This window comes from Zalophus californianus, chromosome 5 (genome assembly GCF_009762305.2).
Source record: "Zalophus californianus isolate mZalCal1 chromosome 5, mZalCal1.pri.v2, whole genome shotgun sequence".
NCBI lineage: Eukaryota > Metazoa > Chordata > Mammalia > Carnivora > Otariidae > Zalophus > Zalophus californianus.
In genome coordinates this window covers 126,070,956-126,098,509 of record NC_045599.1, presented here as the reverse complement: position 1 = coordinate 126,098,509, position 27,554 = coordinate 126,070,956, and the positions used below count along the sequence as shown (strand labels likewise).

Here is a 27,554-nt window from a genome sequence, read left to right as displayed (position 1 = left end):
CCGTCTTCCTGCTAATTATTCATATGATCAGTCTTTTTAATTTTAGTCATTCTAGTAGATGTGCTATGGTACTAGGTCTTATTTTGCATTTCTCTAATGACTAACATGTCAAGCAATTTTTCATATGATTACTGGCCATTTGCATATCTTCTTTTGTGAAGTGTCTGTTCAACATTTTTTGTCCATTTTTGTAATGGTTGTAAGATTGTTTAGATAGTCTAGATACAAGTTTTTTGAGAAATGTGCTACAAAATTTTCTCCTAGTTGATGTTAATTTTTGTCTTCTCATGTATGCCTTTAGAAGATTGAGTTTTTCATTTTGATAAAATCCAATATATCCAATGTTTTTCTCTATGATTTGAGCTTGTGTGATCTGAATAGTAAATCTCTGCAACCATAAGACTTCAGTGACTTTCCTTTAGAAAGTTCATAGCTTCAGTGTTCACATTTAGGTCGATGATACACTTGGAGTTAAACTTTGTGTATGGTATGCAGTAACAGTCAATGTCCTTTGGTGTATGTCATTAAGTAAAAATCAAAGACCATTCCAGTACAATTTGCTGAAGAGATTTTTCTTTTCCCATTGACTGGTCTTTGCATCTTCTTCATAAATCAACTGAACATGTCTGTGTGGATCTATTTCAGAGTTTTCAAGATACACTTGGAGTGGTAGCCAGAAATAAACCACAGAGAGCCTGTATTCCATGCAATGAGAACCAACAAAGGATCTGAACCAGAGAATAATGGATCAGATGTCCATACCATCAAGGCCATGCTGACAGTCTACCTCATGGAGAAGGTTTTGATGGAACAAGGCAGTAGGCATCAGTCTGGCTCGCTAGATGCCTCTGATCAAATTCCCTGGATGGGAGTGTATCCCACAAGAATCAGCAGGCACAGAGTTAACCTCACTGAGTTACAAGTGTTCAGAGAGGATGGCATGGTGGGAGCAGGAACAGGAGTCATCAGCTGGAAGCTATCCCTTGGTCCCTTTGTTGGTTATGAGGGAAAAAAATATTGACTATTCATTCTAATGACAACACAGAGAAAGCTTCAGGTCTGCCTCTCAAGGAACTATTGCCACAGACCAATTTCAGAGATTTCATAAGAATTGCAGAAATAAAACCTGAATTACACACACACCACACACACACACACACACACACACACACACACCACACACGTGTCCTCATGGGGCATGCTTGTGGCTGTAGGTGACATCATGCAGCATGAGAACTCACAGAACTCAGTAGACAGCTGGCACCAGCTCTGTATTCTACCCAGAAAATGCTATCCTGACATGGGCAAGGGTGGGCCTCTTCCCTCTTCTTCAAGGAGTATTTGTAGTAGCTGCTTCGTCCTCCATTTGAATTATTTCAAGATGTGGTCATAATCCCAGAATTAAGCGATCAAAAACCAGGGTGTCTGGGGCCATCCACTGTATCTACCATTTCATCATTATGTATTAATACAGACGATAACATATATTTGAAACTTTTAAGGAGACGCTGAATTCCATGTGAAAATGCAAAAGTAAATGTGAAGACACAATCATAAGAAGGTAAAATATATTATACAAGGAAATTGCGAAAGGAGCCTGGTGTCTAGTAGAGGAGATAGAAAAATAAAAATAAAAGCTTAATTAATTAATTTTAAAAAGAGGAGGGAGCTACAGACAATAGGATGGAGCCACCACACCAGCCCTTATAAAGAAACAAAGCAAACAAACAAAAACCCTGGTGGTTAAGGCATACTTCTGGGGTAAGTGGCTAGGAACTGAATATAATTCCTAAGGGTCCACCACATACAGGGATGCTCTCTGCCACAGTTGGGAGGCAGATGGGTGTTTTATCAACAAAGTCCTAGGAACTGCTATAGACACTGGTCCATGAGGCCTCAAAACTCACGCAGAGGTTCTGCACTTGAGGTTTCCATGACTAGATTTTTAAGACTGGAGATCTTGAGATGGGAACTGTGAAAAGTGAAAACCAGAGGAACAGCTGTGGCCCAGAGGCAGGCTCTGGGCCTGCCCTGCAAAGGAAGTGCTCTTCACAGGAGGGGACCCAGCAAAAGTCACCACAGAAGGAGGCCTGGGGGGCCATACCTGCCTAACTCTAGGACAGAGACCAGGCTTCCTGTGTTTGGAGGTGAAGTGAAAAAGAGATACAAGAGAAGGCCCAAAATAGAAAAACTGGCCAATATCTTCTGTCATATCATAAAAAGTGAGGATGGAGAAAGGGAAGAGAGAATGAGAAGTGTTTAGGCACCCAGGATGCAATAAGCAAGGTCCTGTGTCTAAGAACAGGAAGTGGGGAGGAAGGTGGAGCTGTCTGCTGAAGGTTTGGGTCTCAGTAAGGTATCCATTGATGAGGGGCAAATCATGAAACCATGATATAATTCATAGACACAGTAAGTACAACCGGGGTCGCCTGGAGCTTGCTGAATTGGTAGTGGGGGCATGGATATGAGGAATTACTGTTTTATCAGCAGGGTATTTGAGTTTGGGAGGCTGAAAACAGTTCTGGAATGGGTGGTAGTGATGTTTGCACGATAATGTTAATGTGCTCAATGCCATTGACTACACTAAATGGTTAAAATGGTAAATTTTATGTAATATATATATTGCCACAATTTAAAAGAAGAATCCCAAGAGTGCTTCATAAGAATTCTTAAACACAAGCAGAAAATAGGGAAAAGCAATTTTGTGCCACCCTCAAGTGTCAACACAGGGAAGACGCCAGGGGTGTCCTGTGCTGGAGAAAACCTTCTATATAACCTATGGTTTCCCAAACACCCATCATGCATGCACCTCCATCAGGCCTTCTTCAGCTTCCTGGCCCCACACAGCCACCTGGCCACCATGCCCAGCAGCTTCCCACAGAGCCACAGGGTGCCCAGGGTGACCAGCAGCAGGAACAAGAAGACGTCCAGCAGGTACCGCTCATACCACGGCTGCTGCAGGCCGTGGGGCTTGAGGTGTGCCGCACCCCCGGTCTGGAGGATGTGGTCGATCCAGCCCACCAGCCTCTGAGCAGGGGTCAGGGGGTGGGAGCGCCTGATGATGCTGGCGGCCACTGCTGCTGACTTGTACCTGTTGGCAGAGACAGAGGCAGGGTGTTACTCATGTGCTCTCAGAAGTCTTAGAGACCTCATATCACACACACACACACACACACACACACACACACACACACACACACACACTTTCATCTATATGCACAAAAGACTCAGTTTCAAGGAAAAGTTGTTGGCCTGACCTTGTCACAGTCTAGCTGGATCCCTCTGAAAAGTTCTAACTGGTCTTTCAATGCAAAGATCCATGCTTTGTGCTAAAAGTGCTAAACTATAAAAAAAGTGACTAAGCTGTAAGGACAAGTCTCTAACAGAACAATTACGGTACAATAAAGGAAAAAGTATATAGGAATATATGTGATGAACCATACATCTGATTCAGGGTAAATGTCCTTGAGACCCTAATAAGATATTCGGTCCATCATGGTTACCACATCCTTGTGCTGGATGGGAATTTACCTAAGAGAACCTTTTATTGACTCACTTAACAGAAATTCATCCTAACTTACTTTCTGGCAGGCCCTGTGCTAGGCCCTGGGAATGCAGGGGAAACAAGAGACACACTTGGCCATCCAGAGGAGCTTACTCTCTATTTTCTAGCGTGAGGGACACGCAACAAATTTAAAAAGAAAGAAATGGGGTAGTTAATGATCCTGAGAAGTGTTAAGAAGGAAAAATGAATTAATGATTGAAGAGGGTGGGAGAGAGGAGCACATTTAGGACTGTCAGACAAAGACTACCTCTCTGAGGAGAGGACACTGGAGATGAGTCCAACTGTCATGAAGGAGCCAGCCCTATGAAGAGAAGGGAAGGATGTTCTAAGGAACAGCACTGACAAAAGGCCTGAGGCAGGAAACAGTGTGGTATATTGGGGGACAGAAAGGAAACCTCCTGCCTCAGTGTAAGTCTACTAAGCACCCCAAAATATAAGACCTCTCACAGACCCTATGTAAGTAGGTCAGAGTCTTCACAACCCTTAAGGTAGAAAATTGTCAGCATCAACCTAAATTGTCCACTCTTGTTCTCAGAGGAAACAGGTCAGCTGCTAGCATCACACACATATTATTTTATGTCCTGGAAATTTCAACTTTTATTGCAAAAAAGTGCCACACAGTGCATCTTTGTATTTGATATCTTCATTTAGCCTAAATGACTACAAGCCCAGAGAGCTCCATACCTCTTGTCTTCTATGACTTCCTTCATCTTCAGAGCCAATGTCTCTGCCTTGATCTGCTTTAACTGGATAGAGACACCAAACTTTTTGGCTTCTACTCGGACCAGGTTGTCAGGTTGGTCTCCCAGGACAGGAATCCCCACCATGGGCACGCCATGTTGGATGGCCTCCATTATGCTATTCAATCCACCATGGGTGACAAAGAGACGGATGCGTGGGTGAGCTGTTGCAGATCGGGAACACAGCAGAATATTTCAGGGTAAAACTTTCAGAATACCAAGGAAAGCATCAGGGTGGAAGAAAATATCAAGGCATTTCAAGGTATATTGGAGAAAATGGATTTACTGATTTAGCTTTGGACACACTCAAGGGTGAATACTTCAAGATATGAAATTCTGGCATTGTCTCTGTACAGAAACTCCTCTAAATCAATCCATCTAAGACTCAGAACCTAGAGAAAGCTGCAGAGCACAGTGCTAAGGCATATTCCTCCTCCCATCTATCCATCCATCTCTCCATCCATCTCTCCTTTTCTTTCCACCCTGTCTCTCTCTTTATTTCTCTTCTCTGTTCCCTATTACCCTCTCCTAGTTTCACAATATCTGTTTCTCCTCTGATTTTCTATCTTTGTCTCTCTGTAGCTCTCCAGGTCTCACACTCTCTCCTTCACTGCCCATTCAACTTCCCTCTTATCTGAAGTCTTAACACTCTCACTGACATCACATCTCATGTATCATTCATCAAACTTACACTGTATGTGCTCTCTCCTCAACTTCATAAGAAATCCTCTAAAGTAGGCAATGATGGACCACCCAACTCCGTATTTCCAGTTCCTGTGTGTTCATCCCACTCTTATTTAGAGAAAACTAAAACAAGTGTTGATAATGAAGAGTTCATCTCAAACACTGCCTCTCAACAGAGATGTGCATCAGAATCTATTTGTGTTTCTTTGAAAATCAGAATCCTTTTCCCTATACCATGCCTTGTGAATAAATGTGCAGAACCCTCCATCTTAAGTTCCCAATATGTTTGTGAGCCATAATCTGGGGATGAACCTCTGATGTAATTAGTGGTTATGGCAGTGAGGGGGCTCCAAAAAGTGACACAGGACCAAAAAATATATATTGGGGTGTAAAGAGCCCTATGTGACCAGAGAATCTGATGGACTAAAAAAACACCCAAGAGGTTACTCAGCTAGACATTCAGATATTTTGGCTCACCCTTCAAACACCATCAGCATCAATTTTAAGAAAGTATGAGTACATCTTTTGCAGGGTAGGAGAATGTACTAAAATGTGTGGGAGTGTGTGTCTGTAATGGCACATGGCCTAACAGATACTCAAGAGGCCAGGAACAGCAGTGGCAAAAAGACCCCTGGTATGTGTTCTCAGAGTCTACAAACCGTCTTTGATTGTGTCTGGGCTACCTTGGTCTGTGCCAAGTATGGAAAGGTCAAAACAACCTGATAACAATATCATTTCTGGCTGCAGGTATCAGGACTGCAATAGAAAGGAAGAAAACATGGCAATTTCAGCCATTTGGGAAGCATAGCCTGATTTCCCAAAAACTCCAATTGGCTGCTCCATTCTTGTCCTCTAAAGATTAGCTTTAGCTACCAGCTGCCCTTTCTCATGCTCATGGGGTTGCCCAGTAGAAACCTAAAGATACATAAATGGAAAGAGAGAAGTAGATCTGAACAGTCCTTACCCAAGAGGTCATTCTGAGGAAGCCAGTCCACAATTTTCACATTTGCTGCCAATTTGACGTCTTTGGGCCAATGAGAAGGATTACACTTCCATATCACCCCTTGAGACAGATGAGCAAAGGCACTGTTCATCTCCCTGAGAACTTCTTGGGACTGACAGATGCCCACCATGGAGCCCAGGGCCACAAGGACAAAACCAGAATCTCCAAACTTGGCAATGAAATTCTCAAATTCCTGCAGAGAGGTAAGAAATGAAAGGAGGTGAACACAGTTGCTCATGAAAACCTAGACAGCCTTGAAATGAAAGTCAGCTATTTACTGAATACACCCTCCAGTCAGTGCCTAGAGTTCACTGTCTTGAAAAGTTTCTCATAGTCTCTGGAGAGCTCAGTGCCCTCTGCTCATATCTATTGTGTCTGGTGGCCTTGAAGTCATTTTTCTGAGACCTCAGCACACATCCTACCATATAAACACTTTCAATGATCACAAATGAATGTGAAGACAGCTGTAGGTGTCCAGCCACTACCACAATAACCCACATTGCCCTTGAGGCACTCAAAGCACACTGTAGCACCAACATCTAAATCCAGGACTTGTGTATATAATAATGTTTTATAGAAGAGGAAAGTGGAGATGGTGGGAATCTCTTTCTTCATTGAAAACATGGTCTCAGTACCACGGTCATCCTCATCCCTCATTCTAGGTGTGGGGAGATAGGGTCATTTAGGAGTGTTCCAATGCCAGACCAGAGGTGCTAGTGCCTGGGAGAGTGCCAGTTGCTGTCCTGGCCCAGTAGGGGGCAGCATGTCTTCTGGAGGCTGAAATAGATGCTGGAGTAATGTCTCTGTGATGTGTTTCCTTCACATGCTTATTAGCCATCTGTCTATCTTCTTTGTTGAGGGGTGTGGTAAGGTTTTTGGCCCATTTTAAAATTTTTAACTGATTGGGTTTTTTATTGTTATTATTGAGGTTTAAGAGTTCTTTGTATATTTTGTATATATGGTTTTGTACTTGTGTGCATAAGTGTATATTTTGAATAATAGTCTATCAGATATGTCTATGCAAATATTTACTCTTGGTCTGTGGCCCCTCCTTTCATTTCTTTCGAAATGAAGTTCTGTCCCAGAACAGAAATTTTTAAGTTCAGTTTGCCCACTCTTCAACTCTATCATAGAACATGTCTTAGGTTTTACCTCTAAAAAGTATTCACCAAACACTAGTTCATCTATTTTCTCCTATGTCCCCTCATAGGAGTTTCATATTTTTGCATTTTACATTTAGTTCTGTGATCCACTTTGAGTTAATTTTTGTGAAGAGGTAAGATCTATGTCCATTTGTTGGAACGGCTACCTTCTTTTCATGACATTTCCTAATGCCTTGTCAAAGATCATTTGACTAAATTTATGTGGGTCTTTGTGTACTCTCTACATTGATCTATTTGTCTATTCTTTTACTTATACCATACTGTCTTGATTGCTTTAGCCATATGGTACGTCATGGTGTTGACTAATGTAAGACTTCCAACTTCACCTTCAGTTCTTCATCTTCAGTACTGTGGTGGTTCTTCAGGGTTTTTGCCCCTCCGTGCAAATTTGAGCATCATTTTTTGAATATCCACAAAATAACTTGCTGCGATTTTCAATGGGATTGCATTGAATCTACAGATCGAATTGGAGATAATGATTATCTAGCAATATTGAGTCTTCCTATCCACGAACATGGACTTTCTCTCTGCTTATTTAGTTCTTTGATTTCTTTCATCAGTGTTTTGTAGTTTTCCTCAAACAAATTTTATACATATTTTCTTAGATTTATTCCCAAGATTTCATATTTGGTGGTGCTAATTTAAATCATATAGTGTTTTAAATTTCACATTCCTCCTATTCATTGCTGATATAAGAAAAAGGATGGATTTTTTTATATTGAACTTGTAACCTTTTGATATTGCTATAATTGACTATGAGTTCCAGGAATCTATTTCTTGACTTTTTCAGAGTCTTGAAGTGGACCATCATGTCATCTGTGAACAAAAATAGTTTTATCTCTTCCCTCCTAATCTACATTCCTTTTATACTTTCTTTGTCTTATTAATTTACTAGGACCTCCAATATGATGCTGAAAAGCAGAGGGAGGGGACATATTTGCCTTGTACCTGATAAACTGTTCTTTCATTTTCTATATATGTGTCCTTCGATATAGAGAAGTTTTCAATCCTAATGAAGTCCTATTTCTCTATGTTTTTCCTCTGTTACTCATGCTTTTGGTGTCACATCTACAAATTCATTGCCAAATCCAAGTCCATGCAATTTATCCCTTTTCTTCTAAGAATTTTTTGGCTTTTAGCTCTTTATTTAGGCCATTGATCCATTTTAAGTTAATTTTGGTATGTGGTGTGAGGAAGGTTCAAATTGCATTCTCTTTCATGTGAATGAATATCCAGTGGCCCCAGTACCATTTGCTGAAGAGACCATTCTCTCCATTGATTGCTCTTGGCACCCTTGTCAAAAATGAATTGGTCACAGTTGTATGAGTCATCCAACTCTGTTCTTTTTCATAATGTTTTGGTTATTCAGGGTCTCTTACATTTCCGTGTGAATTTGAAGATTTTTCCATTTCTGCAAATAATAATAATAATAAGGCCATTCAAATGTTGGTAAGGATCAGATAAACTCTGTAGATTGCTTTGAGTAGTATTGCTCTCTTAATAATATTAAGTATCACAATCCATGGTCTAGAGAGGTCTTTCCATTTATTTAGGTCTTAATTTCTTTCAGCAAATTTGCAGTGTCCATGTCTTTCACCTCCTCAGTTTAATTGGATGCTCTTGTAAATAGAATAATTTATTTAATTTCATTTTCGATTATTTATAGTCAGTGTATGGAAATACAACTCATATTTGCATATTGATATTTTTCCCTGCAACTTTGCTGGATTCATTCACTAGATCTAGTGTAAGGTGTATGAATTCTTTGAGATTTTCTATATATAGGATTATGTCATACGAAAATCAAAATATTTCTACATTGACCATTCCAATTTGGATGGCTTTTATTTCTTTTTCTTGCCTACTTGCTTTGAATAGCAGTGATGTGGACATCTTAGACTACTGATCTTAGGCAGCACGATTTCAGTCTATCATAAAAAGTATGATGTTAGCTGTGAGTGTTCCATAGATATTCTTTATCATGTTCAAAAAGTACCTTTCTACTCCTAGTTTTGTGAGTGTTTTTATCATGAAAGGATGTTAGTTTTGTCAAATGTCTTTTCTGCGTCTCTTGGTATGATGTGCTTTTTTATCACCTTGATTCTATTAATGTGTTATATTATGCTGATTGATTTTGTATCCTTTATCTCCTATAAAAGTTTTGACATCAGTCTATTTTGTCTGATATTATTAGTATGTAGCCACCCCCAGGTGATTCTTAAAGAATTTCATGATCTAATACCCTAAAAATTAGTTTTTGTCAATTCTGCAAAACATTTGTTTCTTCCTTTCTCTGCATTTGTTGGCTGTCCCCAGCTGCCAGCCCCTTACCTCACTGTGCCATTCTGGCCCTACTTAACTCCATCCAGCATAACACTATAAGAATTACCATCCCAAAGGACCACTAGAATTAGCTTTCTTCTCATTTGACATTTATAAGATCAGTACAAATCTATAATTTAAAATTGGCACAGGCAGAGCATGATGTCATAAGAAGCTACATACTTCCAGTCCCTCACAGAAAAAAATAACAGGAAATAAAAAACTAAGGACTGACTCAAAAATTTTACAGGACTTGGGAAAATAGTCACTGACATACAGAAACCAAACAAACAAACACACTCAGAATGGTGAGAATTTCCATGGCATTTTTACTCTTTCTTGCCCCACAATCTTCCTGGGGTGGCATGCCATGATCCAGAGTTAGCAGTGCTGGCCCTGACTTCAGCAGCAGGAGCAGAACTGAAATAATTTGCAACATTGTAGCCACTCTGTAGCCTCCCAAGTGACAAGTTTAGGCCTCACTAGACTTGAAGCTCTGACTGGAAATGGCAATATAGTTCAGATATCAGGCTGGTGGGAGTCTTGCAAAAGGGCACCATGCCATGTAAAACCTTCAGGGACATTACAGATCTCAGAGTCTTGGGAGCAAGAAATTATGGGAATAAAATACAACAGAACACCTAAGGCCTGGAGCAGAATCTGGATAAGACTCTTTGGGAATTTAAGACATTAAAATCAGCCAAGAGTACAGGAAGAATTAGGTGAATAAAAGCTTACACAAAGGTCCAGACAGGAAAAATGTTCAGAAAATACCTAAGAAGACTTAAGTATTAAGTTGTCTTCTCTGGCTGATCCAAAGTATTAAAACATTCTCCACTAATTAGTGAAGGTGTTCTATGGCAGCCTGCAAATACAAATACTGTTTTTTACAAATGCCCAAAACTTTCTACAAAAGATCACAAGGCATACCAAAAAAAAAAAAAAAAAAAAAAACATAAGACATTGCTGAAAGCAATTTAAAAAGGCACAAATAAATGGAAAAAGAAATCCAGGCTTCATGGATTAGAAGACTTAATACTTTAAAGAAGTCAGTACTTCCCAAGGTGATCCACAGATACCATGCCATCTTTATCAATAGTGAACAACATTTTCTTTTGGCAGAAATAAAAACCTATCCTAAATTTGATATGGAATTTCAAAAAACCTAAGTACCCCAAGCAGTATGGAAAAAAAGAACAGGGTTGGAGGTCTCACATTTCATGATGTTAAAAGTTACTACAAAGCTATAATAATCAAAATAGTGTGCTATGACAAAAAGACAGATGTACAGATCAATAAAATAAAATAGGAAGTCCAGAAATATCCCCAGGTACATTTGGTCAAATAACTTTTGACAAAGGTGTCAGACCATTCATTAGGTAAAAGACAGTCTTTTCAGCAAATGGCATTGGAAAACTGGATAGCCACATGGAAAAGACTGAGGTTGAACCATTATATTATGCCATATACTAAATCAACTTAAAATAGACTGAATATCTAAAGAAATGAGCTAATAGTATAAAACTCTCAGAAGAAAATAGAGGGAGAAATCTTCATGTCATTATATTTGCCAGTGATTTCTTAGATAAGACACCAACAGCATAGGCAACAAAATAAAAAGCAGTCAAACTGGATTTCATCCAAAAGAAAAACTGCGTCTCAGAGGACACTATCAACATAGTGAAAAGGGCAAACCAGGGAATGGGAGAAATATTTGCAAGTCATATATCTGATAACGGACTGATAACCCGATTGTATAAAGAACTATTCTACCCAAAAAACAAATATGTTTCAAAAATGGGCAAAGATTTAAACAGATATTTCTCTAAAGAAGATATATAAATGTCCAATAAGCTTATGAAATGGTAAACATCGCTAATCAGGGAAATTCTAATCTAGCCACAATAAGACACCACTTCCCACCCATTAGGATGGCTAGTAACAAAATTTTTTAAAACCCACAAAAACAAAAACAGAAAATGACAAGTGTTTATGAAGATATGGGGAAGTTGGAACTCTTATGCTTTGTTGGTGGAGATGTAAATTGGGACAACCACTGTGAGAGACTGTACGGCAGTTCCTCAAAAAATTAAATATACAATTATCATATGACCCAGAAATTCCATTTCTCAGTACATCCCCAAAAGAATTAAAAGCAGGGACTCGAACAAATATTTGTACACTACTGTTCATAAATATAGGAGCATGATTCACAATAGCCAAAATTGAAGTAATCCAAGTATCTATGGACATAGATAAATAAATGTGGTATATACATACAATGAAATATTACTCAACCTAGAAAGGAAAGAAATTCAGACACATGCTACCACATGGTTGAATCTTGAAGACATTATGCAAAGTGAAATAAGCCATCACAGAAGAATAAATATGGTATGATTCCATGTATATAAGGTACCTAGAGTGTTCAAATTCATACAGACAAAAGGAAAATAATGGTTGCCAGGATCTGGAGGCAGAGAGGAAATGAGGAGTCACTGTTGAGTGGGTATGAAGTTTCAGTTTGGGAAGAGGAAAACATTCTGGAGATGGATGCAGTAATGGTTGCACAACAGTGTGTAAGTTCTTAGTGCTCCTGAACTGTACCCTTCAGTATGGTTAAAGTAGTAAATTTTATACTATGTATATTTGGTCACCACAAAAAAATTGGGAAAGGAGAGAAGAAAAACTGTACAAGTATTTGTTGTGTCACAGATTACACACCTTTGCTTCCATTATTCTCCTCCTTAATAACTCTTAAGGGTAGAGACTTTGGTGCCTAGAAAGCCCAGTCCAGATCTTGGCTTTTGCTGCTCTGAGCTGAGTGGTACTGGGAATATTATATACGTCACCTGAACGTCTGTCCTATCATTTATAAGTGGAGTGAAGTAGAGCTGAGATCAGTGGCTGCCTGTTGCCGGTAGGTACTGGGTTGCTATTGTATGGAAGTTATCTTAGATATTGTATATCATGCCACCTTGAGGGAACTGTGATGGTCTCCAGTTTTATAAATATCACCAATGGCTCCTTCCTATAGAGCTCCCATTCCTAACACAGCCTAGATTTTCTGATTTGATTGGTCTGGGATTAGGTCTAGGTATTGTAAGTTTTAAATGCTACTCAGGTGGTCTGAACGCAGAGCCTGAACTCAGAACCACTGCTCTAAAAGTTATCAAAATGAAGTAGAGCTGAGATCGGTGGCTGCCTGTTGCCAGTAGGTACTGGGTTGCTACTGTATGGAAGTTATCTTAGATATTGTATATCATGCCACCTTGAGGGAACTGTGATGGTCTCCAGTTTTATAAATGAGAGGACAGAAGCACTATTCAAAATAGCTACGATGTTGAAAAAACCTCAATGTCCATCAAAAGATGAAAGGTTAAAGAAAATATGGTGTGTGTATCTATCTATATATATAGATAGATATATACACACACCATATACAATATATATATACCCACCATATACAGTTTATATATACACATCGTATATATACAATACATATACACCCACCATATTTTGTGTGTGTGTGTGTGTATATATGGTATGTGTGTATATATATATATAGTATGTATATGTATATGTGTATTATATATTGTATATTGATATATATCAATATTTATTGAGATATATACACACACGTATTTACTAAGATATATATACACACACCATATGCATAATATATATATACACATCATATATATACAATATATATAAACCCACCATATTGTGTGTGTGTATATATATACGGTGTGTGTATATATGTATATATGTATTATATATTGTATATACTGTATATTGATATATATCAATATTTATTGAGATATATATACACACACCATATACTATATATATACACACACACATATATATACACACCCACACACATACACACATATATATATACACACACACCATATATATAATGTCCTCAGGGTTCATTCATTTTTTTCACATATTGCAAAATTTCCTTCTTTTTAAAAGTTAAATAGTATTGCATTGTGTGTGTGTATATATATATATATAGTATTATATATAGTACACATATTGTATTTATTATATATCAAATATATATATTGTATTGTGTATATATATATGGTGTGTATATATATGTTGTATATATATTGTATATATTGAATATATTGTATATATATGTTGTATTGTGTATATACTCTATGCTGTGTATATATACTATATGTATGGTACATATATATATAATATATATATGGTGTGTATATATATGTTGTATATATATTGTATATATTGAATATATTGTATATATATTGTATTGTGTATATACTATATGCTGTGTGTGTATATATATATATATATAGACTGTATGTATGGTACATATATATACTATATATATGGTGTGTATATATATATTGTACATATATATACTACACGATGCAATACTATTTAGCCTTTAAAAAGGAAATTTTGCAGTATGTGAAAACATGAATGAACCCTGAGGACATTATTCTAAGAGACATAAGCCAGTCACAGAAAAGCAAGTATTGCAGGATTTCACTTATGAAGCATCTAAAATAATCAAGGTCATAGAATCAAAAGTGGGAGTTGGTTTCCAGGGGCTAGGGGAAAGGGCTAACAGATAGTTACTATTATATGGAGAGGAAGAGTTCTAAAGTTAAGTGAGATGAGTAAGATCTAGAGATCTGAGGCACAACGTGGTACCTACAGTCAATAATTCATATTGTACTTTCAAAAACTTGTTAAGAGGGCAGATCTCATATTAAGTGTTTTTACAAAACCAAAATAAAATTTTAAATAGAATAAAAAATAGAATAGCAAATTAAAAATAAAATAAAATAAAAATGTATATTCTAGGTGTTTTGTTTGTCTCACCCTACTTCAATCGCAGTTCCCTCTGCCAGGGGAGCCACCAGTTCTGTCTGCACTGAAGAGCTCTGCATGGAGTCCATATTGAGAGCTAAGGTTTTACTTACCTGTGGTACTGCTTTAACAGGTCTGGATATTAAGCCTCCAACATACACAGTGTTGGGAAGCAGGGGCCGAGCAAATTCAAGGGCAAAGTCAGAGTTAACAAACCACAGCTCTGCTTTCTTTAGGAGATGAGACAAAACTGGCCTAGAGCCTTCTGGGAAATGTTCCTTGATGGTGCTGTCAAACGTAGACTGGATTCGCCATTGCTTTATGGAGAAATCAAAGAGCATCAGAAAATTCTTCACTCTGCCCCAGAAGTCCATGTGGTCGGTTAGCAAGGAATTGAATACTGGAACATAAGACACAGGGTTTGGTAGTCCAAGGTCCACACTGCCAAAGGGAGTGGGAAGAATCGACACAAATGGCTTCCCAAGCTTCTCAGCAACCAGGAAAGAACAGAAGTCAAATGCTTCAACAAATACCAAGTCAAAATTCTCATTTTTTAAAGAATCCATGATATCACTTCTTAGCAAATCACTGCACTGAATCCCCAATTGTTCCATTAACTTTACAAAGTTGTCAAATGCTTCTCTGAAAAAAAAATGTAAGGGCAAACATTCACTGGAGGTGTTAATTTCACAGTACATAAAGGAATTGTGGGCTACAAAAAAATATCGCAGGTAAGTAAGACCATATCTGGCATCAGCCCACCTATTTTACCAGTGTCCAAAGAATAACTCTGCTCTGGTCATTCTGCCCTGGATATTTCTGCTTCCTAAAACGTTCTCACTTCCTCCTCTCCCCTTTCACCAACCAATTGTATCCACCCATGATCCATGCCAACTCAAGAGCCTTCCACTTTGAGGGCCATCTCTCACTGTAGCAGACCTCATTGTTCCTTGTCTACTTGACGCATTCTATGATGCTCTCTTTAACTTTTTTCTGTATACTCACTTTTTATGAGTGACTTTTCTTTCTCAGCTTACCTGTGGAAGTAACTTGGTAGCAGAGTCCACCAATATTGATGATATAGCCCTGTTTTATTCTTAAAATTTTGTACAGTCTACATTTAACAAATTGCCTCATACAAGGAACTTTCTGGTGGTAAAAATTAGAACCCAAATTCTAAGCTGAACACGAGATTTACATCTTTCTAGCCTATGAGGTAAACAATTTAAAATAAAAATAAAAGTCTGCTTGAAGCTTATTATTAACCTTTCCATTTTATGCTTCCTAGAGTATTTAAAGAAGTAATGCTAACGTTTTACTGATATCTAATTAAGACGCTGTCTATGGCACTATTCTCCTTTAATATTTTCCCATCAGTGCCTGCAAAGAAAATGACCCTTTTTGCACAACATATGGGCAATAGATGAGAATGCTCCTGACCAGAGGTTACAGGTGCAGGTGCTTTGGGCCATGGGCCTCCTGCTTGAATAAAGGACTCTGAGAATCAATGGCCCAGCCAGCCTGTAACCTATACAACACTACACCATGTCAGCCCACTTAAAAAAGGCCCACAGGTGAGAGCTCCTTAGGAATATGCAGATGCCCATGAGTGCTTTAGAATGGATGTTAAGTGACAACAGATGACTAGCTGAAGGAATCCTCTATTATATTTTTAAATGATTTTAAATAATGAATGACTGCTACATATTGTGGATAAATTCAAGATAAGAAGTACAAATTCCTCAAAAGTAGAGCATTAATAGTATTTGAAATTAAGTTAATAAATCGAACACAATACAGGAAGGTACTGTTCTCAGTATATTGCACCGTATTTAACATGTGTGTACAGCCAATCTTCAAAGAAATAAAGTGGAGGAGAAGAGACAAGACATATACTTAAAAAAATTAAGAGTAACAATCACAAGATGATATAAACAAAGTTTAAAATGAGTATTTTAGATAAGATCTCATAGACAAGAGAATTTCATCTTCTAGTTTAGGTAAGGAGAAAAGCTTTATGAAAAAAGCCAGATTTTAAGGTCATCTTGATGACTGAATAAAAATTTTAAGGAAAAAAGGGAGGTGGGGTTAGGCCCATATAATTAACCAAGCAAGGCATGGATATGTCTTTCCCCTCTTACGTCAAAGATGAAGATCTTTGAGGGCAACTGGGTGGCTCAGTTGGTAAAACGACTGCCTTCGGCTCACGTCATGATCCCAGGGTCCTGGGATCGAGTCCCACATCGGGCTCCCCCTGCTCTGTGGGGAGCCTGCTTCTCCCTCTCCCTCTGCCTGCCACTCCCCCTGCTTGTGCTCTCTCTCTCTGTCAAATAAATAAATAAAATGTTTAAAAAAATGAAGATCTTTCAATACATCCCAGGTAAAGACAAAAATTCATCCACTCCATCCATATACTGCCGCCCATCATTGATCTCCCCATCCATCTACTCATCCACTTTTCTTAAATTCACTCCAAGTATCCATGCATCCAACCATTTATTTATGTCACTAAAATGGTAAGTCTTTCATTCAGAGAATAAAAGAAATTACCTGCCATGCAAAACTTCTGTCATAAATAAATCAAAATATTTCTTTAATTCTTTTTCATGTTCCTCAGATAGAAGCCAACTGATAACTTGGTATGCATTTTCCTTCTTTTCTAAATAAAAGAAAATTTAAAACACCAATAAAAATATGTAATTATGTCATAGTTTTTTTTTAATTCCAATAATTTTATATATATTTGAATGCTTTTAGAGGGTTGTTTTTTTTTTGCTTGCTTTTTCATTTCTTCAATCATAGGATCTGATAATTTTACTGAGAACCTTATAATAATTCAGTTATTTTTATTCAATTTAAAGCCTTCAGGTAAAGACATAGATATTGTTCATTTTACGGATGAGAAAACAAAGATAAATGGAGTGTCAGATAATTTGTCAAGGTTGCACATATAGTAAACAGTACACTTTGCATTTAAATACAGATCTCATTTTATCCCAGTTCCCCAGCCCTTTGTCTCTTAGGAAAAAAAACATCATTTTTGTTACTTAAAAGAGATACATGCAAAGGTTTTTCATTCTGCCAAAAATATGCCAAAGGCTAAGTTAAAAAAGTAGTCCTCTGCAGCCCTACTTCACATCCTGGCATTTCCCTCATAACTCATGTGTAATAAAGAGTCTGACACCATTTTTGAGGTTGGACTGATGACAGCTTTCAAGCTCCATCTCCCCCTTAACCTTCTGTGACATACCTTGGCCAACAGAGAAGAAAGCCTCAACATGCCATCCTTTATGTGAGCAAGAGTGTCAAGCCAAGCAAGCCAGACCCAAGTAGGGGAATCCTCACCTCCACCCTACTCAGAAGCTTCCATAATTGGCATTTAGAGACAAAACTATGGGTTTAGCCTTTCAGCGGTCCTGGTCATGTGTCTCACATAAACCTATTTTCTGTGTCAGCTTGGATTGTGCTTCTGGATCCCAGCATGAGCCGTGATTGACACTAGGCTAGGTAGAACCCTGTGACCAATGTTTGTGTGTCTCAAGGACTGCCCCCGTTATAAACAGTGCTCTGGGTAAGACTGATACCAGTTTACAAGCCCACAGAATGGTGGAAGAAGAGTAGTCACTATGTTATATGATGAGATTCACACCTGTGAAAGTAGAAGGCGCATCCAACCCTAGAAAATGCCTTTGCTACTGCTGCTGATTATATCTCTGTAGCTAAAAGAAAAGTTGATTAACACAGTAATGGGGAAAAACACTGACGACGCCCCCATGGAGTTAATTCAAAGAGTTCATTCAAACTCAGGTTAATTTCATGTCTCTCAAAATCACCACTAGGCAGGCCCTTAGCCTTGATGATACTAATTGGGACATTCTGAGGAAGAAACATGTAAATATGAGCAGGTTAGAAGGGACACCCACCCCCAAAATATATGTATGGCAAAAAAAGGGAAATTGCAGGATAGAAGAGTCAGGAAAGAAATTAAAACAGAGTTCATCAGTTTTAACATATGTAGAATCTAACATTACTTAAAAAAGAAATTATTACAGAGAAATGACAAAGATTGGCTTTTGTGACTTTACATCAGAGGTTCTAAATTACTTTAAACATCAGATGGGATGCACCAAAAACAAACCTTAATCATCTTGGTCAATACTGGGGGAAAATAACAGATATATCGTAAATGTTCACCAAATTTATCGAAGTACATCTGTACTCTTAGGAGTTACAAAATATTAGATAGAGGACAATTGTGCATGCCCTGTCTTAACTACTGGGATTAAACATCTCATAGTCATAAGAGCCATTGGTTAAGTTATTTCATAGTAGCAACGGTTGCTCTTATGTAACAAGTTATAAAATAAAATTAAGGTTTTAGTACTAACAGCATGACAAAAAAGGATTCATTGGATCGGCCAAACATATTTAAACTGTTAATACAATCAAATATATTTTAATAGAGTGCCTTCAGGATTAAATCCCATTAAAAATCATCTATTAACAAAGGAGTGATTACCCCACTGGTTCTCCATTTAATAGCCTAATTTAGACTATTCTTAAACCTGAATGAATGGTGCTTCTCAATGGACTGCTATAACTTGACTGCCGATGTCATCACATTAGGGCTACCATTTCCAATGTTACTGAAATTGCTGACTATATCTAAGTACTAATAGATACTCTGCAAACATAGATTTGGTAATATGTTCTGTTCATTTCCTATTTCAATAAGCTCTCAGCTGCAGTGTCTCTTCAAATTCATCTTGGCAGGATACAAATCATTTGTAACTGGTTTCTCATGAACTACCTCAACAGCCTTGCTCACAAGCTTTGCCGGTAAGATCTTAACCACATTCAACTTTCTCCAGAAGCATATGTATGACATTGCATTGAAGACAATCTCCTTTTGCAGAGATTTGTCCAGCACACGAACTCAGGACACAAACATTCACCCAGGAGCTCACAAGAGGAATGTGCTGCTGCCCTGCACAAAGCACAAGCCATGGCACCTCAGTTGAATTCTTGGGAAGAATTACTTGTCAGCTGAAGGTCTTTCTGCCCCTGACACTGTCAAACACCTATTACAGTTCCACTTCCAGCATGAGAGTATAAGGAGCTTTCTTGGACCTACTTTCAAAAGAGGAACTGGTGAAAATTTTTTATATGTATGAAATACATTTATATGAAAATTGTATTATATATACATATATGTGTGTATGTATATATTCACATATATATTCAACTATATAAATATATATAAAATTCTGAAGAAATAAGATGTCAAAAGGCAGTGGGGAAATTTCTGCTAAGATGGTGGAGTACCAGGAATCTGTCCCCTGACCTAGACAACAATTCCAATGACAGAATTTGTCTGAAATAACTATTTGGGAACTCTGCAGTCAATTAATGGTTTCCAACTACCAGGGGAAGTCTTTAACTGTAAATTGCAGTTATCTCGGTCAATCTCAGCTCTTTTCACAGTAGCAACTACCCATCCCCCACCCCTCAGTGTCTAAGAAGAAAGCTGTGTAAATGTGTTCATATAGCAGCTTGTACACAGGTTTCAAGAGTCTGAGTGGGCAAAAATGACCTTCTTCAAATATCAAATATCTGAGCTCTGATTGCTGATTTCCGCTTCTGAGCACAGACGTACAGACAAAGAAGTCAGCAGCAACATTTTTGCATCACACTCATTGTTGCAAGCATATCCCTCTGGCTGAATGGACTTAAAGGGGTCTCAAAAGACTGATGTCCTCCTTTCCCCCCATTTTTCTCATTTTCTCCTTTTGGGGGGGAAACAGTAAAGACTGGGACATTGTAAAACAACTACATATACCAGGAAAATTAGAAAGTGTCTTTCATGCCCAGGAAAAGGCTCAGAAAAGACCTAAGAATACCAAAGTTTATACCTCACATTGATCCTTACCACAAAGGCAGCCTAGAACAATTATAAAAAAATGAACAAAATTAATAACAAAAATCTGCAAACCCTAGAGAAAGAAGAGTCTCACCTCCAGATATAGCACATTGTCAGATTCAAATGGTCAGTTTTCAACAAAAATTACAAGACACACCAAAAAACAGAAAACTAAGGCTTATTCAGAGGGAAAAAAAATAAATCAACAGAAACTGTCCCTGAGAAAGACCTGATGGCAGAGATACTAGATGATGACTTTAAAGTAACTGCCTTAAAGTTCCTCAGAGAACTAAAGGAAGATGTGGAGAAGGTCAAGGAAAAAGTGTATGCAAAATAGAAATGTCAATAAAGGCATAGAAAATCTAAAAAGAAACCAGAAACAAAATCTAGAACTGAAAAATGCAATAAATGAAATGAAAATTTCACTGGAGGGATTCAAAGGCAGGTTTGAGCAAATGGAATAAATAATCCATGAACTTAAAGATAAGACAATGGAAATGATCAAGTGTGAAGAACAGAAAGTTAAAAGATTGAAGAAAAGAACACAGCCTAAGGGACCAACATACACATTGTGGAGGCTCACAAGAGAGAGAAAGAAAGGGATAGAGAGAACATTTTAAGTAGTAATGGCTGAAGACCTCCCAAATGGATGAAAGATAAGAGTATAAGCATCCAGGAAGCTCAACTCCAAGGAAAATGAATTCAGATATTCACATCAGGACACATTATAATCAAAATTTAGAAAGATAAAGAGAGAATATTAAAAGCAGCAAGAGAAAAGTGACTCATCACATACAAGTGTTTGTCAATGAGATTATCAATAGATTTCTAATCAGAAATTTTGGAGACCAAAAAAAAAAAAAAAAAAAAAAATCAGAGTCCAGAAGGCAAGTGGCCCAATATATTCAAAATGCTAAAAGAAGGGGCTCCTGGGTGACTGTGGGTTAATCGTCCAACTCTCAGTTTCAGCTAAGGTCATGATCTCAGGGTTGTGAGATGGAGACCTGTGTCAGGCTCCGTGCACAGTGGGGAGTCTGAGATTCTCTACCACTTCTTCTCCCTCTGCCCCTCCCCCCACTCACACTCTCCCTCTCTCTCTCTCAAATAAATAAATAACATCTTCTTTAAAAAATGCTAAAAGAAAAAAACAATCAACAAAAAAATCTTATATCCAGCAAAACTGCCCATCAAAAGTCAAGGAGACAATCCAAGATAAACAAAACTAAGGGAGTGTGTAACCACTAGACCTGCCCTGGGAGAAATACTCAAGGAAGTCGTCCAGGGAAAAAATGAAAGAACACCAGACAGTAACTCAAAGGTGTATGAAGAAATAAAAGGTAAATGAATGGGCAATTATAAAAGCTACTGTTTTTGTAACAATGGCTTATAACTACCTTTTTGTTTTCTACACGATTTAAGAGACTAGTACATTAAAAAAATTATTAGTTTAAAAACTGCCACCATTATTTGTACTTTGTTTGTAAGTAACTTCATTCAAATTTTCTATGTAATTTAAGATACTAATATATTTAAATTAATGATAGATTATGTTTGGGGGCACACAATATATAAAAATGTAATTCTGTGACATCAACTAACCAAAAAGGTGGGGGTTGAAGGCATATAGGAGCAGCATGTTTGAATGTTATTAAGCTGGTATAAATTAAAATCTGAGTGTCATAGATTTAAAAGGTTGAATGAAATCCCCATTGTAACCACACACATGTAATAGCTCCAGAATATACACAAAAGGGAATGAGAAAATAATTTAGTGTTTTGTAAGGAATCAACTAAACACAAAAGAAACAGTGATACAGAAAGTGAGGGACAAAGAAGCTATAAAGCATATAGCAAACAAATAGCAAAAGAACAGAAGTAAGTCTCTCCTTATCAGTAATTACATTAAATGTACATGGATTAAACCCGCCAATCAAAAGACAAAGAAGGTCAGAATGGATAAAAACACATGATCCAATTGCAATATCTTTGAATGGTGACAGATCGTGGCTACACTTGTGGTGAGCATAACATAACATATACAGTTGTCAAATCACTATGTTGTACACCTGAAACTAATGTAATGTGTGTCACTATACTTTAATAAAGAATAATAATTAAAAAAATGAAAAATAAAATAGAATTAACAATGGGGCAAGAAGGTGTGGGGTGTATGGGAACTTCCCATACTATCTTTACAACTTTTCTATAAACCTAAAATTATTCCAAAATGAAATGTATTTTTTTAAAAAAAGGCCACAAACACACAAAGAAAAGCATAATCCAACTATATTCTGTCTACAAAAGACTCACTTTAGATCCAATGACACAGACTGAAAGGGAAATGATGGAAAAAGATATTCCATGCAAGTAATAACCAAAAGAAAGCAGAAGCAGATAAGCAAATATCAAACACAACAGATTTTAAATCAAAAAAGATTAGAAGAGACAAAGAAAACAGTATATATTAATAAAAGTTTCAATACAGCAAGATGATATAACAATTATAAACATATACGCACCTAATAAGATATCATCAAAATGTCTAAAGCAAAAACTGACAGAATTGAAGGAGAAATAGTTCTATAATAATCATTGGAGATTTCATAGTCCATTCTAAATAGAAATGGATCAGCAGAAAGAAGATCAGCAAGGAAATAGAAGACTTAAACACATTAATCCACTAGTTGTAACAGACATACAAAACACTCTACCCAATAACAACAGCAAACAGATTCTTCTCAAGGGTACATGGGACATTTTCCAGCAGAGACCATGTGTTAAGCCACAAGTAAGTCTCAACAGATTTTAAAAAATAGATACCATACAACATAGTTTTTCTGATCACAACAGGTTGAAGTTAGAAATCAACAGAAGGAAAACCAGAAAATTCATAAATAATGGAAACTAAACAACAACTTTTATATAAGTAATGATCAAAAGAAATCACAAGGGAAATCATAAAATACTTAAAGACAAATGAAAATGAAAATGCATACCAAAACTTAACATAAAACACATACACACATTTTTTCCCATCTTTTCAATATGACTAGATTAAAAAAAGATTTTGCGCTAAGCAGTGCTATACAGAAGACATTGTCTATCTTTTCCTGGGATAGAGAAATATAATAATTACAAAAAAACGTACTCGGGATTAAATAATCTCCTCCATAAAGAAGTATGGTGACATTATGGCCATGATCTTGAAGAATCTGAGAAACCTGGTCCACCAGTAGATAATGGCTTCCACCTAGAAACAATACAAAATTTCATTTTTGTAAGGGTGAGAACAGAGAGTCTGAAATTGATATTGGGGGTTGGGAAATCTAGGGTAAGGCAGAGAGTTGATGGCAGTAGAAGAAAATGAGTTTCTTTTGGATAAGCCCCAGACCTGATACCCTCATTCCTTCTGACCAAATATTGACATGTAACAATCTTACATGAAAGATTCCCTTTTGCAATTCAAGGTCTCTGTGCTAGTGCAATGAGCTTCTCTATGCTTAGGCCTGAAGGAGTTCCTGATCCTCAGTACATGCTGCAATTTAGGCAGGCTTTATGAAGATACTGTGTCCTAAAGAAGTAACTATTCAGTGGAAAATTTGGCACAGTGCTATGTATGTGAGAATAAAGGGTTTCTGTGGGAAAATCAATCAGAGCTATTTCTGGAATCCTTCTCTCTGGAATTTATGTTAACGTGGAAGCCAGAAACATGGGAACATGAATATCAGTCTAAGAAAGAGCCACGGAAACAGAAGGGGATTAGAGCCACTTTTCAGAGCCAAAATCCTTCAGATTCCAATATATTTGGCAGGAGGTTCTTCAGTTGGGGCCTGCATCTTGCTGAATATCAAATTAAGGTATTCTGGATAACTGTGGGCCCTAGGAGTGGAGCTGCAGGATCCTTTATGCAAGAGACTGGGACATCACCCATCCAAAGAAAATCCTGGGATCCTAAAGAAACAGAAGCTTGATCATCTGGGGAGGTACAGGTTCTATCACACCAATGTCTAAAACCATGTGATATCACAGAGCATTTTTCTTGAATTGATGGGTTAAGGAATAGAATTTGCCCACATTGGGAAGTGGGGGTTATTTGGAAGATGAAGCTCTCATGATGATTGGGTCAGCAGAGAGGGATGTCGGACTACAGTAATGGTGTGTATCTGTGGAAATTAGCTTTTTATATCTATACTTGTGCTGACTGAGATATCACGGATTATGGAAAGCACAAACCCCTACTTGCTCAGACTGTCTGCTCTGGCTCACATTCAACTCATGGAAGAAATGGAACAGGGGAGAAGCCATCCCGCAGCGGCAGCCATTCCTGAGGGTCTTGGTGAGCCCAGTGCATTCTGGGCCAGAGACGGGGCTTCCAGCCACACCTGCTCCCTCTCAGAGTCTGGAGGACACGTGCTTTCAAGAGGTGAGAAAGCTCTTTTTTTTTCTGTTACTTCCAACTATCATTAAAAAGTAGATTTAAAATAGAAATCAAGGTTTTGTAAATTCTGATTTTTACGAATCCCCACGGTAAAGAGTAGAGTTTGGGGGACAGGGCAGGTTTGAGGTAAGAGACAGTGAGTAAAGTCCAGAGGGTGTCCGTCAGGGAGGTCTGATGTGCTCTTGCAAAAGGCCCCTCATTTCCCTGACTCTCAGGTTCCCTGTCAGGAAATAAGGCGGATGCCTACACTTATTGCCCAATTAGATGAACTCCGTGGTTTCTTCCAGCTCGAGGATCCCCAGATTCAGAGGGATCTAAAAGTAATCCTGGGAGCCCCCTATCCAAGAAGGTCAGTCCCCAGACTGAATGGAGGGGCAGGAGAGTACAAAGAATGATGGGAAGTCAGCTTCAGGGGCCATTCCAGAAAGAAGTGTCCTTTCACAATAGATCCAAAAACTTCTTGGGGAAACTCCATCCTATGATGCCTCCTTATCCTGAAAATGTTCCTGTTCTTTCTGTTCCCTTTGGGGAAGAGTAAAGGAAATAAACCCAACTTCATGCAGAATTAACCGCTTCACTGTCCTTCAAAACCTTCCAGCAGCAAGGGCAAAAGAGAGAGGGGATTCCCAAGAACTTGATAGTCCTGGGGCCCCCTCCTCGCCCCATCAGTTCTCCAGGTGTCTTATTAATGACATTCCCAGTTTGTGCTGCTGCCTACAGGAGCCCCGGTCCTTGGCCTCCAAGAGCCTGAAACTGACCTCACCTTCCACTTTCTACTGGCAACTACTGCACACCCCATAACTTTTAGGCTGTACCTCTGAAAGTCCCTACCTTCCCTGGAGTAGGAGGCTCAAGACCTCCAGGTCAGCACTGGATCTAAATTCTGGCCCCAGCTATGCACAATGGGAATCACTTCCAGAGCAGATAAAAAGCGAGGAAAAGAAACTGTTTTCTCCAGAACTGACTTCCCCAGCCCAGCAGTGGGGACGCCTCTCTGCCACAGGAGCCTGCCCACTTCTCCCTCCTCTAGCCTGGGACCGAAGCCCTGTTTTGAAAACCACATGGATGGACCCCCTGACCCAAGGCTGTCTGCCTGAGCCCTGGCTGAGGTGCCTGGGATGCAGCTGTCTCTGATTCTCCTGCCGAGCACTCACCCAGTGAGGATACAGTGAGAATTTTGGCGGCTTCTGAGAGCAGGAACCCCGGCAGAAGGAAGCCGGCTAGCAGCAGTGCCCGCTGTCCGGCCATGTTCGCTCCCGTACCAGTGTGGAGCCCAGCCGTGCGCCGCGAGCCCCGTGTGCGCCCCGGGGACACGTGCAGTGTTGGCAGTTGAGGAAATGCTCTGGCGGGCGGATTGGAAGAGGTAAGAGGTGGATCCTGCCTGTCAGCTCTTCAGTCGCTACTCGCCCTTTGCTCCTCCTCCCAGAGTGCTTGCACCACGGGCTATTCTGTACTCACCCTCCCTAACCTGGGGCAGTGGGAAGGAGGGGTTAGCGAGCTGTCCTTAACCCCTCTCTGTGCCGTAATCACCACACTCTCCACAGAGAAGATACTCTGAACCAGGAATTTAGGGACCTTAGGAAGACGCTTCCAAGATAGTTCCACCTCCAAGTGACTCAGACCCATCCCTATTTTAGGGATCTTTTTCCAAATTTTCCCACTCCTAACTGCTCTTTTGACTGCATACTGCCATCCCCATGCCCCATTTCCCCAGGTACCTGCTTAAAATCTCTGCTAGTGTTCCAATCTCAAGATCTCAGAAACTGATTCCCAACGGAAAATTACCTACATTTATTGCTCAGAGAGTTTCTTTGGAAAGTAATTTACTGGTGACAAGTGCTAATGTCCCCTAAGTGTTAAGCCCCGCTGGAGGGCCAGGTCTTGACCTGAAGCATTGAACCTCTAAAGGTCAGTCTATTATTCTGAATGGGCATCACAAACTAGGACAGGGTGGTGGGCACCAAAAAGTTCTATTCTTATAAATGTTTCAAATTATTCACTAGAAAGATTGTTAAACTCTCTCAATATTATTACATTATTTCCCTTCAAGTTCTCTCTCAGTTTGTGCTATGTAGTCTTTGAGGCCATGTGATTACATGCATACATATTCACCATTATCATCTGTTCAAGCATTCTATCTTCACAATGAAAAAAAATAATCTGTATTGGGAAGACACTATTTAATATTAATCTAATCACATTACTTCATCTACAAACCTTATTTCAACCCCTCCAATTGTCCGATTAATATCCTCTGTTGTGATATGAATTTGCTGGTGCAGGAGCCGATCCAGGATCACACATTGCAGGGAGTTATCAGGTCTATTCATCTCCTATAGTGAGGATTGGTTCTCAGCCCTTCTTTGTCTTTCATGTCATTGATATTTTAAAGAGTACAAGCTGCTTATTTTGAATGATGGATCTCAAGTTGGGTTTGCCTGATGTTTCTCATTATACTTCAGGTTACTAGGGAGTTTGGTGCGAATACTACAAAGCTGGTATTGATTCCATCTCAGTGAATCACAATGGGACGCCCATGATGTCAGATGGTCCTATCATTAGAGATAACTCTATTCCTTGTTTAAGGTGGTGTTCACCAAGATTCTCCACTGTAAAGTTGCTATTTTTTGCCCTATAATTAGGAAATAAGATGTGGGGAGACATTTTTGAAACCTGAAATTCCATTCCTCATCAAATTTCCCTCATTTCATCATCATTTATATTTCTTATGTGATTCAAGTATTACTGTCATAGTGGCAAATTAATGATTTTTTTTAAATCAACAGAATCCTGGGAACTGCCATAGTACTGGACCTGAGGCCCCAGAGCCTCACACAGAGGTCCAGGTACTTGAGGTCTCCATGA

General features: G+C 38.6%; 1 protein-coding gene across 1 annotated transcript; it reads right to left on the bottom strand.

Annotated features, from left to right (window-relative positions):
- Positions 1–1,579: 1,579 nt before the first annotated feature.
- On the bottom strand, positions 1,580–27,052 carry LOC113928468 (UDP-glucuronosyltransferase 3A1-like). The gene is made up of 8 exons (XM_035727821.1): positions 26,907–27,052; positions 25,844–26,031; positions 23,400–23,501; positions 16,882–16,990; positions 14,445–14,973; positions 5,954–6,185; positions 4,250–4,469; positions 1,580–3,091 (listed from the first exon to the last, which is right to left on the bottom strand). Exons 1-8 carry the CDS (start codon positions 27,017–27,019, stop codon positions 2,815–2,817), a joined length of 1,770 nt encoding a protein of 589 aa, XP_035583714.1. The 5' UTR covers positions 27,020–27,052; the 3' UTR covers positions 1,580–2,814.
- Between the last annotated feature and the right edge of the window lie 502 nt (positions 27,053–27,554).